Source organism: Suricata suricatta, chromosome 15 (genome assembly GCF_006229205.1).
Source record: "Suricata suricatta isolate VVHF042 chromosome 15, meerkat_22Aug2017_6uvM2_HiC, whole genome shotgun sequence".
Classification (NCBI taxonomy): Eukaryota; Metazoa; Chordata; class Mammalia; order Carnivora; family Herpestidae; genus Suricata; species Suricata suricatta.
Window position 1 is genome coordinate 31,380,458 of NC_043714.1, and position 14,686 is coordinate 31,395,143.

General features: G+C 38.3%; 1 protein-coding gene across 1 annotated transcript; it reads right to left on the bottom strand.

Annotated features, from left to right (window-relative positions):
- Positions 1-1,516: 1,516 nt before the first annotated feature.
- Positions 1,517-13,638, bottom strand: CA1 (carbonic anhydrase 1). Its single transcript, XM_029923685.1, has 7 exons — positions 13,540-13,638; positions 12,835-13,032; positions 10,498-10,616; positions 7,776-7,871; positions 4,993-5,055; positions 3,492-3,647; positions 1,517-1,938 (listed from the first exon to the last, which is right to left on the bottom strand). Exons 1-7 carry the CDS (start codon positions 13,574-13,576, stop codon positions 1,822-1,824), a joined length of 786 nt encoding a protein of 261 aa, XP_029779545.1. The 5' UTR covers positions 13,577-13,638; the 3' UTR covers positions 1,517-1,821.
- Between the last annotated feature and the right edge of the window lie 1,048 nt (positions 13,639-14,686).

A 14,686-nucleotide genomic window follows, 5' to 3' on the forward strand; every position in this document is an offset into this window, starting at 1 on the left:
GATCATCCAATGCCTTGTCCACATATCTTCTCTCAACAGCTGCTTTTATCGGCTACTTCAGAGGAAAGCCCCCATAATGCACCTCATGAGTTCTGCCAAATAAGTGAAATTCTGGCAGAAGCAGTGGGGGGAAACATGCTCCCCAGTTGGCATTGAGCTTAGGGATAAAGTTTGATGACCATCATATATCTTGTGTCACCTCTTTGCCCTCTTCATAATAAGACTTACAGATTAATATTTAAATTCAAGAATATATTATAACCTTCTTAAAAATATATGGGTCATCAAGTTAAATATTTTTCAGATTCCTGATGTGAAATTTGTTTTCTTTTTAACTGCTCAATCTCATTTTGGAAAATGTTTTCAAACACTGTGGGTTCCGAGCAGGTATATTTTGCAGATACCTCTCTGCAAAAATTTTTACACCTTTCATACCTGATGCAGATACATTTCTCACATTAAATTCATACGCCTCTTTATTTGACTTTCATGATGACCTTTGATAACCTCAGAATTAAAATCCTATCAATGTGACTCATGTGAAACAAGAGAATCACAGGACAAGGGTAACTGCTTCAGGCTTTCTCAGTATCTGGCAAATATACAGTAAAATACACACATTACTCTTGCAAAGAAGGTATTTCTATTTATACAATGCTTATGGGATAAGAGCTAAAGTATTATTTGGACCTATTACATTTTAATAAGTAGGATTCTTTAAATTCTGGGCCCCAGATCAAACATTTCAAAAGAAGTCTTTTAGTGCGGTTTTTAGGTACAAAGTAAACACAACCTTTATACAAAGGCTCCCTCAGAGCAATGAAGAATCTGCTTGATCTGTCTTTCAAAACTGTGTTTATATTTATTTATAAGTTCCTACTGATTCTGTAACATTCACTAAGGCATTGGAATGGGTATGGGCTTTGGTCTCCAATACAATTCCTTGTATTTAATCACAAAGAAGGAGACAAAAGTAAAGTACAAGACTATACACTAGACATGGGTTTGAATTCTGGGTGTAGATATGGCTTCAGAAAGAACTGGCTTCGGTTTAGAGACACATCTGACTAAGAAATTATATGATGTTTTTATATGATTTTATGTCCAAATGAAATCATCATGCTTATGAACCATTCACTGCTGAATTTTCTTCAAATTTTGAATTATAGATTCTCCATTCAAGCTAACTGGTTATAATAATGGGGGGCAGTGGGAGGAACCACTGACTTTACTAATGGAAAAGACACCATTTTAATCACAGAGAACACAAATGTTGGGCTGGCATAATGATATTAAATGCAACTGTCATCTTAGCTATATATTTGCCTTCAAGAGTAAGAAAATAAGTTTCTCAATATCTCATCTCAAGTTGCTCTTAGGTTATTACAGTTGAGGCAAAATAATATTGCAAATAAGGCACTTAGGATTTTTGAATGTAAATGGGGTAGAAAACTAATATTAAAGAAATACAATGCATAACAGACAAGAAAAGGATAAAATTATTTTATTGGTTCAACTAGACTGAATAAAGTGGAAAGAGATATAAATCACTAAGAAATTATTCAGTATACTTTAATTATAATTATAAATAATTTCACAAAATAAACTTGAATTTACACACAAGTTTAACAAGCTTATAGATGATTATTTGAGTTAAGCTTTAAGAACAAAAATTAAAACTTTGCAGTTCTACAGATTAAATTTGCAGTTATGCTGCCTTGCTAGTATTGAAATAAATTTTTTCTTAAAAATAGTTTTGCTGGATTGTGTCAGAAGCGGGGCAGTGTTCCTTGAGAGAAGATAAGTTCCTTCCCGGTCCCACTAGAATGAAGCTTTCACTGTTCGGCCCTTCAGGGGCTGGGGTGGCCGGTTGTTGTGCTGAATGGGGACAGCCTTGTCACCCTCAACATTTGATAGAAGACTTCGGAACTGTGCCAGCTGGGAGGAAGGATAAAATATTTAGAGACTCAAAGACTTTTAAAGTTTCACAAAGTACTTTATTTCCAGTATTATCAATACACTGATAAATAAAAAACTAAGTTACTGATTGCAATGGTTTCACCAATTGGAAGGGTGGAAGTCAAAAATTCCTTCACATTGCTTTGAACTAGGTATTTGGTTTAAATGATCAATGATCGGCTGGATTAGAATGCCAGCTTTCTCAGAGTGTCAACTGAGCTAAATGGGTGAGTGACTTTCTGCTTGTTGCCTCAGTTTCTGTAGAGTAAAATTACAACCACATTGACTATAGTCACTGTGCTATGCCTTTTAACCCTGTGACATATTCGCTCCCAATCTGCACCTTCCCCTCCCCTTCACCTATCACGCCCATCACCCACCTTCTCCCTTCTGACAGCCATCAGTTTGTTTTCAGCTTGTATGTCCTATTCTGCTAAAAATCTAGCCTATTTAGAGTGACTTGCGCTATGGCTGAAGGCTTCTTTGCTAAGGCACAATGTGTAATTTATGAGCTCTCAGAATAACCACTTTCCCACCCCAAAATATATTCCTACATTTTACCTAAAACATCAGCTTATGAAACAAACAAACAACCCTGTCATTTAATGTAGATAGACTTGTAAGAGTTCCACGCAAACATCAACTGGCCTATAAAACTATTGAGGCAGGAAGAAAAAAATCACTGACTTCACAATTAAAAGAAAATTGCGTAAGTGAAAATAATGATTGCAACTGAAAAAAATTGGCATGCCCTCAACACTTTATCACTAAATATAGATTTAATAGAGGCAAAATTTTATACAGATAATGTAGCACGGAGCAGGCCCTTTAAATGGCTGATAGGAAAAATATTCAACACTATCAGCTACTTACATTCAGTTGTTATGAAGAGTAAACGTGTAAACTTTACCCATAAAGTTCTTAGAATGGTGCTTGGCATGGAGCACATGTTACCAGTAGGCTACATACATTGCCTGCCATATTGGTTTGTTCTGAGAATTGGCTGACAAAACACTTATAAGGCACTTAATAAAAGTGCTTGCTCAATCAGTGGTAGTTATTATTATCATAATTATAAACAATAATTAAAGAGATATTTTGTTGGATAGTTAATAGTTAAAATCTTCAAAAAAGAACAAAAAAAACCTTTGTCAACTTTCAAGGTATGTCTATCGTGAGCCATATTTCCTCAAAGTTTTAGTAGAATTTCCAGTGACAATCTTTTCTTTGTTTCTCAAATTCTTAGGAAGACACTTAACAAGGTTGGATTTTTTAAAATAAAGTCAAAAAGATAGTTGGAGTTCAGAATCTCATATTCTTTTTCTGTATAAAGTAGAAAACAGTATTATAATGCACATTTCTGTTTAATTATTCAATAGACCTAGGTCAGAAATGAATCTTTTTCACTGGGAATGGAAAACAAACTCCTCAAAAATCTATTTGAAATCATAATGTTCCCCTTAATACTGTGAATTGAAGTGATATTCCTGCTTTGCACTCCTAAGTCCCACGCTTTCACCTTTATACTCTACCTGTTCTGAGCTGATACCAATGCTCTCCTTACAGATGATCCAGATTACACTCTCATAAAGAGGAGGATGAGTCAGAGAGCCAAAGTAGGTCCAGTAATCCAGGGATGAAGGAAGGAGAGTGGAAGGGTCAAAGTTTGTGAATGGGGCTCGCTTGCCCTGGAAGAAAAAGAAAAGTAATGTATCATTATACCACGATTTAAAATACTTACATCATATACATATATGGTGTCTATGTTATATTATCTTGGTATATATATTGTCTTGATCTTTTAGCTGAAAATTTAATTTTTCTACTATATGGTATACACTGGTTAAGTTTGTAGATACAAACAATAAAAGTAACAGAAGACTGAAAAATTGCTACACTGACTTTTTGGCCAAACAATCTCTTCTTTTTTCCTTTGGTTGAACATAAACAAAGGCTAAAAAGTTTTAAAGTAATCTATACTCTCTAGAAGCTATTTCACTTCCAGAATAAAACATTTATTGTTTCTTTTTAAAATTTTTTAAATTTATTTTTGAGAGAGAAAGAGAGACAGAGTGTGAGCAGGGGTGAAGGAGGGGCAGAGAGAGAGAGGGAGACACAGAATTGGAAGCGGGCTCCAGGCTCTGAGCTGTCAGCACAGAGCCCGACACGGGGCTCAAACCACAAACTACGAGATTATGACCTGAGCCGAAGTCAGACACTTAACCAACTGAGCCACCCAGGTGTCCAAACATTTATTGTTTCTTTAGGAATGATGCCAGAAACTATTCCAGTAACATGCATACTAGTTATGTTTTAGCTTATTCTATTTATTCTTATTTTTTGTTTTGGTTGTTTATTAGTGTCATGTTAGTGGTATCTCAAAAGAATACCCTTAACTCCTCCATTTTTGTACTGTTAAAGACATAGAGGCAATTTTCTTCACAGAATGGGAAAAAAAGATCACATTTTAGTTAGATGTAGTTTTTATAGAAAATTTGAATGGCTTCTTCTTATATTGAAATATCTTATATAGGCTTCATTCTGCTGAAATAGATAAACAATAACTGTGAAAAAGAAAAGAAAAGAAAACAAAACAAAACTGAGTCAGAGACCTTCTCAGAAGCAAGCAATATCCAAGTAGTACCTGGATTTTCAGATTGGTAGCTTTTGCACTAGGCTTTCTACTCCCCACTTCAAATATGTATGTAATTAAATGATTTCAGTAGTTCTGTGGATTCTTGTTCTCTGGTTTACATTTATTTATTTATTTGTCATTTAAAGTTTTATTTTTTTTAAGAGAGAGAAAGATAAAGTGCGTGCATGTGTGGGTATGCTGAAGCAGAGAAATGGCAGAGAGAGAGAATCCCAAGCAGGCTCTGGACTCTTAGCCTGGAGCCCAATGCAGGGCTCGATCTCCCAGGAACTGTGAGATCATGACCTGAGCTGAAATTAAGAGTCAGTTACTTAACTCACTGAGCCAGCCAGGTGTCCCTCTTGTTCTCTGACTTAAACTGATGAATTTAGTCTATTTACCTTGGTTTTAATTGCATTTAGGGCATCAAGTATTTTCTGCAGTCTTGGGTTGGCCTGATCAACCTGGAAATTAAAAAAAAAAAAAGATGTTACAAATTGTTATTAAGTCAACCTACGTTTAGCTATTTTTTTTCAATCAGAAACTGTAACTGAAGAAAGGTAGGATATTTTCTCTCTGGTTTGGGAGAGGGAATTTTGCTGGGTGTATGTCCCTTGTGCTTTGTCAATTGCTCATACTGTGTAACCATTCTCAACGTAAAAACAAGAAAACAGTCAAAGAGGCAGAGTGTTTACTTGAGATCAAAGAATTACAATTCGGGATACACAGATTGAAGTAGGAACCCAAATAGCTTTCCAGTTACAGGACATAGACTCATTTATGGAAGAGAAGGATGATCATGTCAGTAGGTATTTTTTTTATGTTTTTGTTTTTATTTATTTATTTTGAGAGAGAGAGTCCATGGTGTCAGCTCAGAGCCCAACTCAGGGCTCAAACGAACAAACATTGAGATCATGACTTGAGACGAAATCAAGAGTCAGATGGTTAACCGACTGAGCCACCCAGGCTCCCCCATGTAAGTAGTTTTTGAGAAGAGTTCATTGGCGCAGACCAGAGGGTAAGATTTGTACTTCATGAATTTGTCAGGTGAAGTGGTCACTCATAAAAGTGCACTTTTATCAGTTCTCTAAAATAGGATATTCTTGTTCTTGCTAACTTCTTGGAACATTGGTAGTTTGGCCCAGTTCAAAGGTTCAGAAAGCAAGAGGTGCAAGGCAGTTCTGAAACGGCTACTGTGGCTCCATTTCAAAATGGCTCCGGGTATGTTATTGTTCACACCACAGATAAAGTGGCAAACAAAACCTTGGTTTTAATTTAATATGAGCAAGATGTTCAAGGATATACAAGTCAAAATCCAGGAATTTAGCAAAACTGTGATACAGAACACAACGTCTTACTTTTGGCTTGTTTTATTTGTTATAATTAGTACAATGCATGGCATGTTGTAAGTGCTCAATAAAGGTTAACTAGAATTGCTATAACTTCAAAAGTTAGCCACCTGTGATGGTTATAATAAGCCATATGTTTATGACACAGAGCTCCTAAAATCCTTGGGATTTGCTAAGTGATGACAGTGATAAAGGTGTCTTTTGTTACATTAATTAGGGGACTTCTAGACTGAATCTAAAGGTAAGGGCCAGTTGCCAGGAGAAACAACCATGGGATTAGAGGTTGGAACTTTCAATTCTACCCTCAGACCTCTCTAGGCATGGCAGAGGGGACAAGCTGGAGCTTGAATCAATTGCCAGTGGCCAAGGATTTAATCAATTGTACCTAAATAATGAAGCTCCCAATAAAAAACCAAAAGGACTGGGTTCAGAGAGTTTCCAGATTGGTGAATTAAGGGAGATACAGGTAAAGCCATGTGCCTGGACAGGGCAAAGAAGTTCTTTGCCTTTTTCCATACCTAACCCTATGCATCTTTTCCATCTGGTTAGTCCTGGGTTATACCCTTGTATAATTAACCTAGTAATCTAGTAAGTTAAGTGTTTCTCTGAGTTCTGTGTGCTGTGCTAGCAAATTAAGCAAACCTCTTTGAACTCAAGGAAAAGGTCCTGGGAATCTTGGATTTATAGCCAGTCCGTCAGAAGCACAGGTAACAACCGTCTGGGCTGGAGACTGACATCTGAAGTGGGGTTGGGGGGACATGTAATCCTGTGAGTCTGAATCCTTAACCTGTGGAACCTGATGCTATCTCTGGGTAAACAGTGTTAGAGTTGAGTTGAATTCCTAGATACCCTGCTGGTGCCCAAGAATTGTTGGTAGAGGTGTGAGGAAACCCACCACATGGAATTTGGTGGGCAGAACCCAAAAGATCCTAGTATACCCAATTTAATACTAACTTCCCTTTAGGACGTTTCAGGGATTCTCCTATAGATGATTTCAGCAACATATGCCGTTTTATTTTATATGTTATTTATTTTGAGAAAGAGTGAGCAAGCAGAGGTGGGGCAGAGCAAGAGAGAGAATCCCAAGCAGGCTCCGAGCTGTCAGAGCAGAGCTCAGTGGAGGGTCTGATCCCATGAACTCTATGACCTGAGCCAAAATCAGTAGTCAGATGCTTAACTGAATGAGACACCCAGGTGCCTCAACATCTGACATTTTGTTTATTTAATTAATTTTTTTAACCTTGATTTAGTTTTGAGAGACAGAGAGAGAGTGCAAGTGGGGGAGGAGCAGAGAGAGAGGGAGACATAATGTCTGAAGCAGGTTCCAGGCTCTGAGCTGTCAGCACAGAGCCCGACGTGAGGCTTGAACCCATGAACGGCAAGATCATGACCTGAGCCGAAGTCAGACACTTAACCGACTGAGCCACCCAGGTGCCCCAACATGTGATATTTTAATTAGCTGAATTTTCTTTATGAAATAATAGTCCTCTTAGTATTTTTTCTGATACATTATATTGATAAATTCCTGAACTTATTAAGTAAGAAGTTGAGAGAAAAGGAAATTTGGAAAAGCTGGAAAATGGAAATTCCACCCCCCTCCAACATCTTCCCATGTTATCCCTACCTGAAACTTAATTCTCTCTTAAAAAGGGAAAAAAACCAAGAGAAAACAAAGCAACAAAGTACTTCAGAACTGTTTGCTCTCCTGTAGGCATTAGTAGGAAAAAAATTTTCAGAAAGAGACTCAGATATCTTTTTGCTGTATTTTATACTTTTTTGATGTCTGATTGGTAAGAAAGCATGTTAACTGAGCTCTGTAGCTCTCTGTAACTCACCTTCATCAAAACACCAATAATTGCCAAACCGTCAGCCTGTGAGGCGGCTTCAGCAAAGCTGGAGTATTTTGCAGAATTCCAGTGAACTATGTGAAGCTGAAAATGATAATGTGGTCAGTTAGCTATTTGTACCACTATGAAGACAAAAAGTTATAAATTAACTTGTTAATGTACGAAGATATACTGCTGGCTTAAATAACATTTATGTGAACCCTTATCTAGTGGATAAAAAGGGCTATATTCTCACTCTTAAGAAGGGTTATGTACATTGAGGAGAGTGGGCAATTTGTAGTTTCCAGGGAAACAGTGAGTAAAATTTCTTTTCCCCTAATATTGTAACTAGTCAATATTATTCCTTTTAAAAAATTGCTTTGGTATAACAGATTAAGAATTTGAAATAACTAGTTTTGAACACAGTTGAAATAATTTCTGTCGTGTGAGATACTTTTTAGTAACTTTATGGGTAGGGGTTCCTGGACAATCTAGGAGTCTTGGTCAAGAGCACATTCTCCTGAGCACATCTAGGCACCTCTCAAATCACTGTCTCTAGCCTAACTTCTCTGTGGAACTTTAGATCTGAATATCCAACATGTATATATGTCACTTTGGTACCTTCCTAATATTTCCACATCAATGTCTAATAACTATCTCAAACTTAACATGGCCAAAGTATAACTCTTGATTTCTTCCTTGGCAAAACTGTGCCATTTTCCCATCTTTGGAAAAGGTACCACCGTCTACCTAGTTGCTCAATCAAAGAGTACAACAGTTGTCATTAATTCTTACTTTCCTCCCTTATCAACAGCCCTCTTTCAACAAGCACATCTCACGGGTTATACCTCTTCGCTTTGTTCACAACTTTGCATTAGCTGCTGCTTTTGTCTGGAATGTCCTTCCCCATAATCTGTCAATGGCAGCCTTTTGTCTTGAATTAAGGCTGAACACAAATGCCACTCTACTGAAAGAATCTTTTTCTGATCACCTAACATAAAGTGATCATCTGGTCAATCATATCACTTTCAATTATCTAATTCTCTCCATGCCATCTATTTAATTTCTGTCTCTCTTTCTTGCTCTCTCTTTCTGGCTGCTTCTCTCTCTCCTCCAACTCCTGCTCTCCCTCCCTCACCCCCTCCTTTCCTCAATGTGGAATTTTGTGGCTAAGTGCCTCTCATCTCTAGCCTGGATTATACTTATTTTTCTTAAATTAGATGCGAGAACCCCTGATTAAGATTTCTTAGATGCAGTCAGATATCCATCGAAAGACATAGTATTAGTGTAGGCTCCAAGTCCATTTGAGTTTAGTCTACTTTATTTTGAGGGAGAAATTGGAAGAAACATTTAATAGGTTTCTGTAGTATTAAAAGTTATTAGCCAAGCTTTACATTGTAGCATAAAGCCGGTTATATGTGTATACGATTTTCAAAACTTCTATCAAAACAAAAAACACACATACCCTGTAACCTCGCAATGCCCGCTATTAAAGTCTTCCCCACTGATGTGTGTTCCCTGGGGTATAAAGTGTATGTACAGGTGTACTCATTGCAGTATATTTTGGTGAAAGTAAAAAAATCCAATGGAAGAAAAAGCAAAGGGCATTGCAATTGTCCATCAATGGGGGCCAGTTAAATAGATTCTGATATATTCATACATTGAATACTATGCAGACATTAAAAGAATGACGTAGAATTAACTCTACTGACTTGGAAAAATGATTATGATAAATTGGTAAGTAGAAAAAAGTTGCAAAACTGTATTACAAATTCATTTTGTAAAAGTAAAATAAAAAGTCAACCTGTATATATGGAAATATATATCTTATATTTATATATTATATTAATACATATAAAAAACAGAAATTCTTCTTTTTCAATCTCCCAGATGCTCAGTTGACAGTTTGATGCAAATATTTTTGATTTTTCTGTGTATATCCAGATGAAATGTCTTGAAATGGATCACAGACTTAATTGTGAGGGCAAGTCAAGAGGGTGGTGGCCTACAGCAAGAACTCTCAGACCCTCACTCAGATGTATGTTTTTCTTTGTGTCCATTCCTATGGTTAAACTTGCACTCTTGGTAGAGTCTTACTGAAGTGCTCCCGCCTGGCCACACCTATGCCACTGGTGGGTCCAAACTTGAACATTTGAGTAGGAAGCAAACAGTGTGGCCAGTTTAGAGTCAGAACTTTAAAAGAGAGCACACCTCCTCTTGAGATTGATGTCAAACTAATAGTTTTGTTTTGTTTTTTGTGTTTTTTTTGAGAGACAGAGAGAGACAGTGTGAACAGGGGAGGGTCAGAGAGAGAGAGGGACACACAGAATCTGAAGCAGGCTCCAGGCTCTGAACTAGCTGTCAGCACAGAGCCTGACGTGAGGTTCGAATCCACAAACCATGAGATCATGACCTGAACTGAAGCTGGATGCTTAACCAACTGGGCCACCCAGGCACCCCAAGGTAATAGTTTTTAAGGCATTCTGAAGAGAAAGATGATTCTTGGGTTCAGAGCTCAACTCCAAGTTCAGCTACCTTTTTCACATGCAAAATTTCCTTCTATTGCCAAATTCAGTATGTGTGTTTGCTATTAATGGGGCCTGGGAGTCCTCTTACACAGACCAGAATGCTCATTCCCTTGGAGCTATTATAATGGTGCTTATATAGTAAAGGGGCTGCTTCTGAGAGCAATTCTCAATGTAATCAGGTCTCAGTTACTAAGTTACATTACCTCTCCAGAATATTTGACTCCATCCACTGTGTGTTCAGAACCATAGTCATTTGTGCGGCCCCAGTGAAAATGGAACTGACCAAGCCTATAGCTGTCAGAAAGAGGACCACCTCTCAGCACTAGAAGAAAAAGGGAACTACTATTAGTTTTATGATCATAAGCTCATGTTTGTCTTTGCATTTGATATACACCAACACTAAAATGGATTGAGTAGAACTGAAAACAAACACTAGTGTCAAAGATTTTCTCTTATCGAATTTTTTTTCTACATTCACGAAATGGCGTTCATATGTGTGGTGTGTCCCTGACCATCACATTGAGTTACATACAATTCTCCACACCCACATAAGCTGTAATTTTACCTTTTTCTGTTGCCAAGAAAATATATTAGAAGGTGACTGAATTATAGAGATTCCTTGAATATGCTTTAATTTCTAAGTTTACTCATTCATTCTTTCAACAAAGACTATATAGGCAGTATGCATTAAGAGCTTAGTAATTTATTTTGAGTAACAAATTACTCATCACATACTTTTTACTAGTCAAAACACAACAGTGTATCTTGACAGTTTTGTTGAGAATGCCTGTCCAGGGACCAAAAGAACGTGCCAGTGGGGCAGTAGGGTCACTTGAAATTTTTTTTTAATGCTTTATTTATTTTTGATACAGAGAGAAACAGAGCATGAGAGGGGGAGGGGCTGAGAGAGAAGGAGACACAGAACAGAAGCAGGCTCCAGGCTCTGAGCTAGCTGTCAGCACAGAGCCCTACTCGGGGCTAGAACCCACGAACGTGAGATCTGACCTGAGCCGAAGTCGGAGGCTTAGCCGACCGAGCCACCCAGGCGCCCCCAGTAGGGTCACTTTAAAAATTTTGACATCGAATGACTATGCCATTAGAAAGCCCACAGTCATATGACTAATTAAGCACACATAATACCAGATCTCATCTAATATTAACAATGGAGAGAGCCCCAAGGTGCCTAAAATTTAGGCTCAGAACCTTATAGGTAAGTGCTAAAACGAGTTTTGCCTTTTGTCAGTAGAGTTGTCTTATGAAATTGTCACTTAACAATTATTCAAGAAATATTTATGAGAATCATACCATGTAGCAGGAAATGTGCCGGATTCTGGGGTATGAAGATAGTTCAGTGACTACAGTATCCTAGTGGAGGGGGGAGATATACAAGTGTATTTTTGCACAGAATAAATCTCGCAAGATTTATGCAAGACTTATTTTCTTACTGGTACGCGCAGCTGCGCAGCTGCCAGGACTCCCTGACCCTCTCCCTCCTGAAGGTGTGCCCTCAGAGCTCCTCGTGGAGTGGCCAGAACATCTTCGAGAACATCAAGGACTCAGATAAGCTGCTGAGCGTCTGAGCCCACGGCCTCGACGCCCAGGCCCAGAACAAACGGAGCCTGTTGCAGCACAGTCACTCCACGCAGACGGACATCTACGCGGACAGGCTGGAGGACAGGAGGGAGCCGGAGCGCCGGGAGGCAGCAGCTCTTTCCTGCACAAGCACTTCCCTGCGGGACCCTTCCCGGTCCGCCCCCAGGCCTGTCCCAGCGCCTCGGAGCGCAGCCTCAGCCCCTTCCGCTCAGACGCGTCCGGGGAGCGTGGCTACGGGCTGGTGGACGTGCGCAGCCGGCGACCGCTGCTGCCCTTCGACACGGAGGGGGGGGCCCTGCGGGGCGGCGGAGGCGCCCCTGGATAAGACAGGGCCCGAGAGCTCCAGCGGCGGCGGGACCTGGCCCAAGGCCGTGCTCGGCTCCACAGCAGGGCCCGAGAAGCTGTTTATAAGAAGCCAAAGCAAAGAAAGTCTATCTTTGATCCGAACACTTTCAAACGCCCCCAGCTCCCCCCAATATAGACTACTCACAATGATAGAGCTATTTCTCTGGCTGTAAAAAATAAATACGTTCTTCTCTCTGTTTCTCTTTCCTACTGTACTCCTCCATCCTCATTTCAATTAGAAAATATTCCCCTTTTTAGTTTCATGTTCTGTATTCTATATTCATTATCATGGTTGATTTGACTTTCTTGGGAGAAAATACTGTTTATTTTAGAGAGTGTGAAGTGAATGTAAAAAGAAGTGATGGGAGGGTGTCACAGAAGAGAAGGGCTGAAGGAAGAAGGGCTGGGGGTTCCAAAAATCATCTTTACCACTTGCGAGTTTCCCAGAAGTCCAAGAGGCTTCACCAGATTGTAGCAAAGTTACGTGTATTACACACATGCACGAAAGAACAAGGATGACGTTTGTGTTTCCTGAAGTCCTATTGTTGAACTTGTCCCAGAAGAGTTAAAGAAAACGTAATCAGAAGGATCTTTTGACTCACCTGATCGGTTATCATTGTCCTCAAAGGTTACTTGGAAAGAATGGCCCACGTTGATAATTTCTTTGGCTGTGGCTGGATCGTAGGAGACACTGATAGGTTTAAGAGAGGTGTCACGCTTGGTTTCACTGGTTTTAATGTCAATGGGAGATTGATTATTGCCATTTGCGATGGGATACAGCTTGCCCCATTGTTCGGGACCTACCAAGGCAAAAACATGCATACAATCAAAAGTTCATCACAGGTTTGGTTCCAAGTTTTAGGAGTATAATTAGTTCTTTGCTTATTAGACTAGGATTAATTCAGGTATCTTAAATGCTATTCTGTTTACCTTAATGAAAATTCAACATTTAAGAATGCTACTTTCCTATACTATCCTATGAAATTGTGTATTTGTCAACACCATGGTAAGTATTTTACAATTAGCACTAGATTTCTAATATACATATGAGAGAGAGAAAGAGAGAATGAGAAAGAGGAAGAGACAGAGAACACACTTTGTAGACCTCCATGTCCCAAAGGACAATTGCTAAGAGTACATGCAAAGTTATTATAATTATTCAAGTCAGGCAATGCAAACCATTGACTTATGACTGTACAGTTATTTTATTTATATTTGATTTATTTTTCTTTAAATGCTCAATATCTCTTTTACTGAAAAAGACAATGAACTAGTATTTTGCTCTACACGAACAGAAGGACTCTTACCATTTTTGTCATCATATCCCCAGTCAGAACTCGCCATGATCTCCTACTTGGTTTTCTTTTCTGCAAACAAAGGTAATTTCTGGAATAACCGAGTGCAAGTCAGCATGCAGGAACAACAGACACCACCTCATGTGGGTTTTTATAGAAACTTCTCTGCCCTCAATAGGCCATTATGTCATCATCTCTGCCTATCAGGAAATATAGATAAGTAAAATAAATAAATAAATAAAGATATTGTAAAAAAAAAAAAAAAGCCCACAAAAGTCAGATCAGTTTTAATGGTTTTATTTTCTTATATTGTAAAAGAGAACTATCTAAATCATAGGTTTTATAAAAACCAACCCTGTTTTCCCTCGTGTTAGTAGATAGATATGGCTAAATACTTCCATATGAGAGTCTTTGGGTTTCCTAAATTAAAAATGAATTTGTGCACTTGATATTTCCAATTTTACCCTTGTTGGATACTTAAGTAATACTACAAATAGTATTTTAGTAAGGAGAATGATTCACACGTTTACAGGATGATTGCAACTAGTATCATGATGTTAATTTAAAATCAGATAACAAAATTACTGATCATTTATAATATATTCTATCTGTGAAATACATTTCACAGACACACAGAATTAGGATAAAGCCTTTCATCTTAGAGCAATATCGGAATTCATAAGTGGTGACAATTTGATATTGAAATTCTGTATAGTGCAGTATTTATTTTACACATCAAATTCAGTTCTACTGGAATATAAACTATTATTTTGTACACTTCTATACAATTTCTAAAGCAATTTCACCACTACCACACATACAAAAAATCCTACTGAGAAAGAATTATCATTTTGTAGTTGAGAGATATTGAGGGACTTCACCAAAAACTAGCTAGAAGCCAAGAAGCCAGGCCTCAGGCCCAAGTCCAGTTGCCTTTTTCACTGTACCCACTGTGCAACCTGTGAGGTGTGTGGTCCCTTAATTCTACAGTTCTCTTATGCCCAATTTAAGCCTGAACCAAGGTAAGACTCGCCACTTGCTGAGTGACGAGAAGATATATGGAACTTTTCAAGTAAGCAGAGAAAACCAATTAGGATGAATCAGACTCCGGCTAGGTCCGCGTAACCAAGTTTCTAAACACACTCAAATGAAATACAGC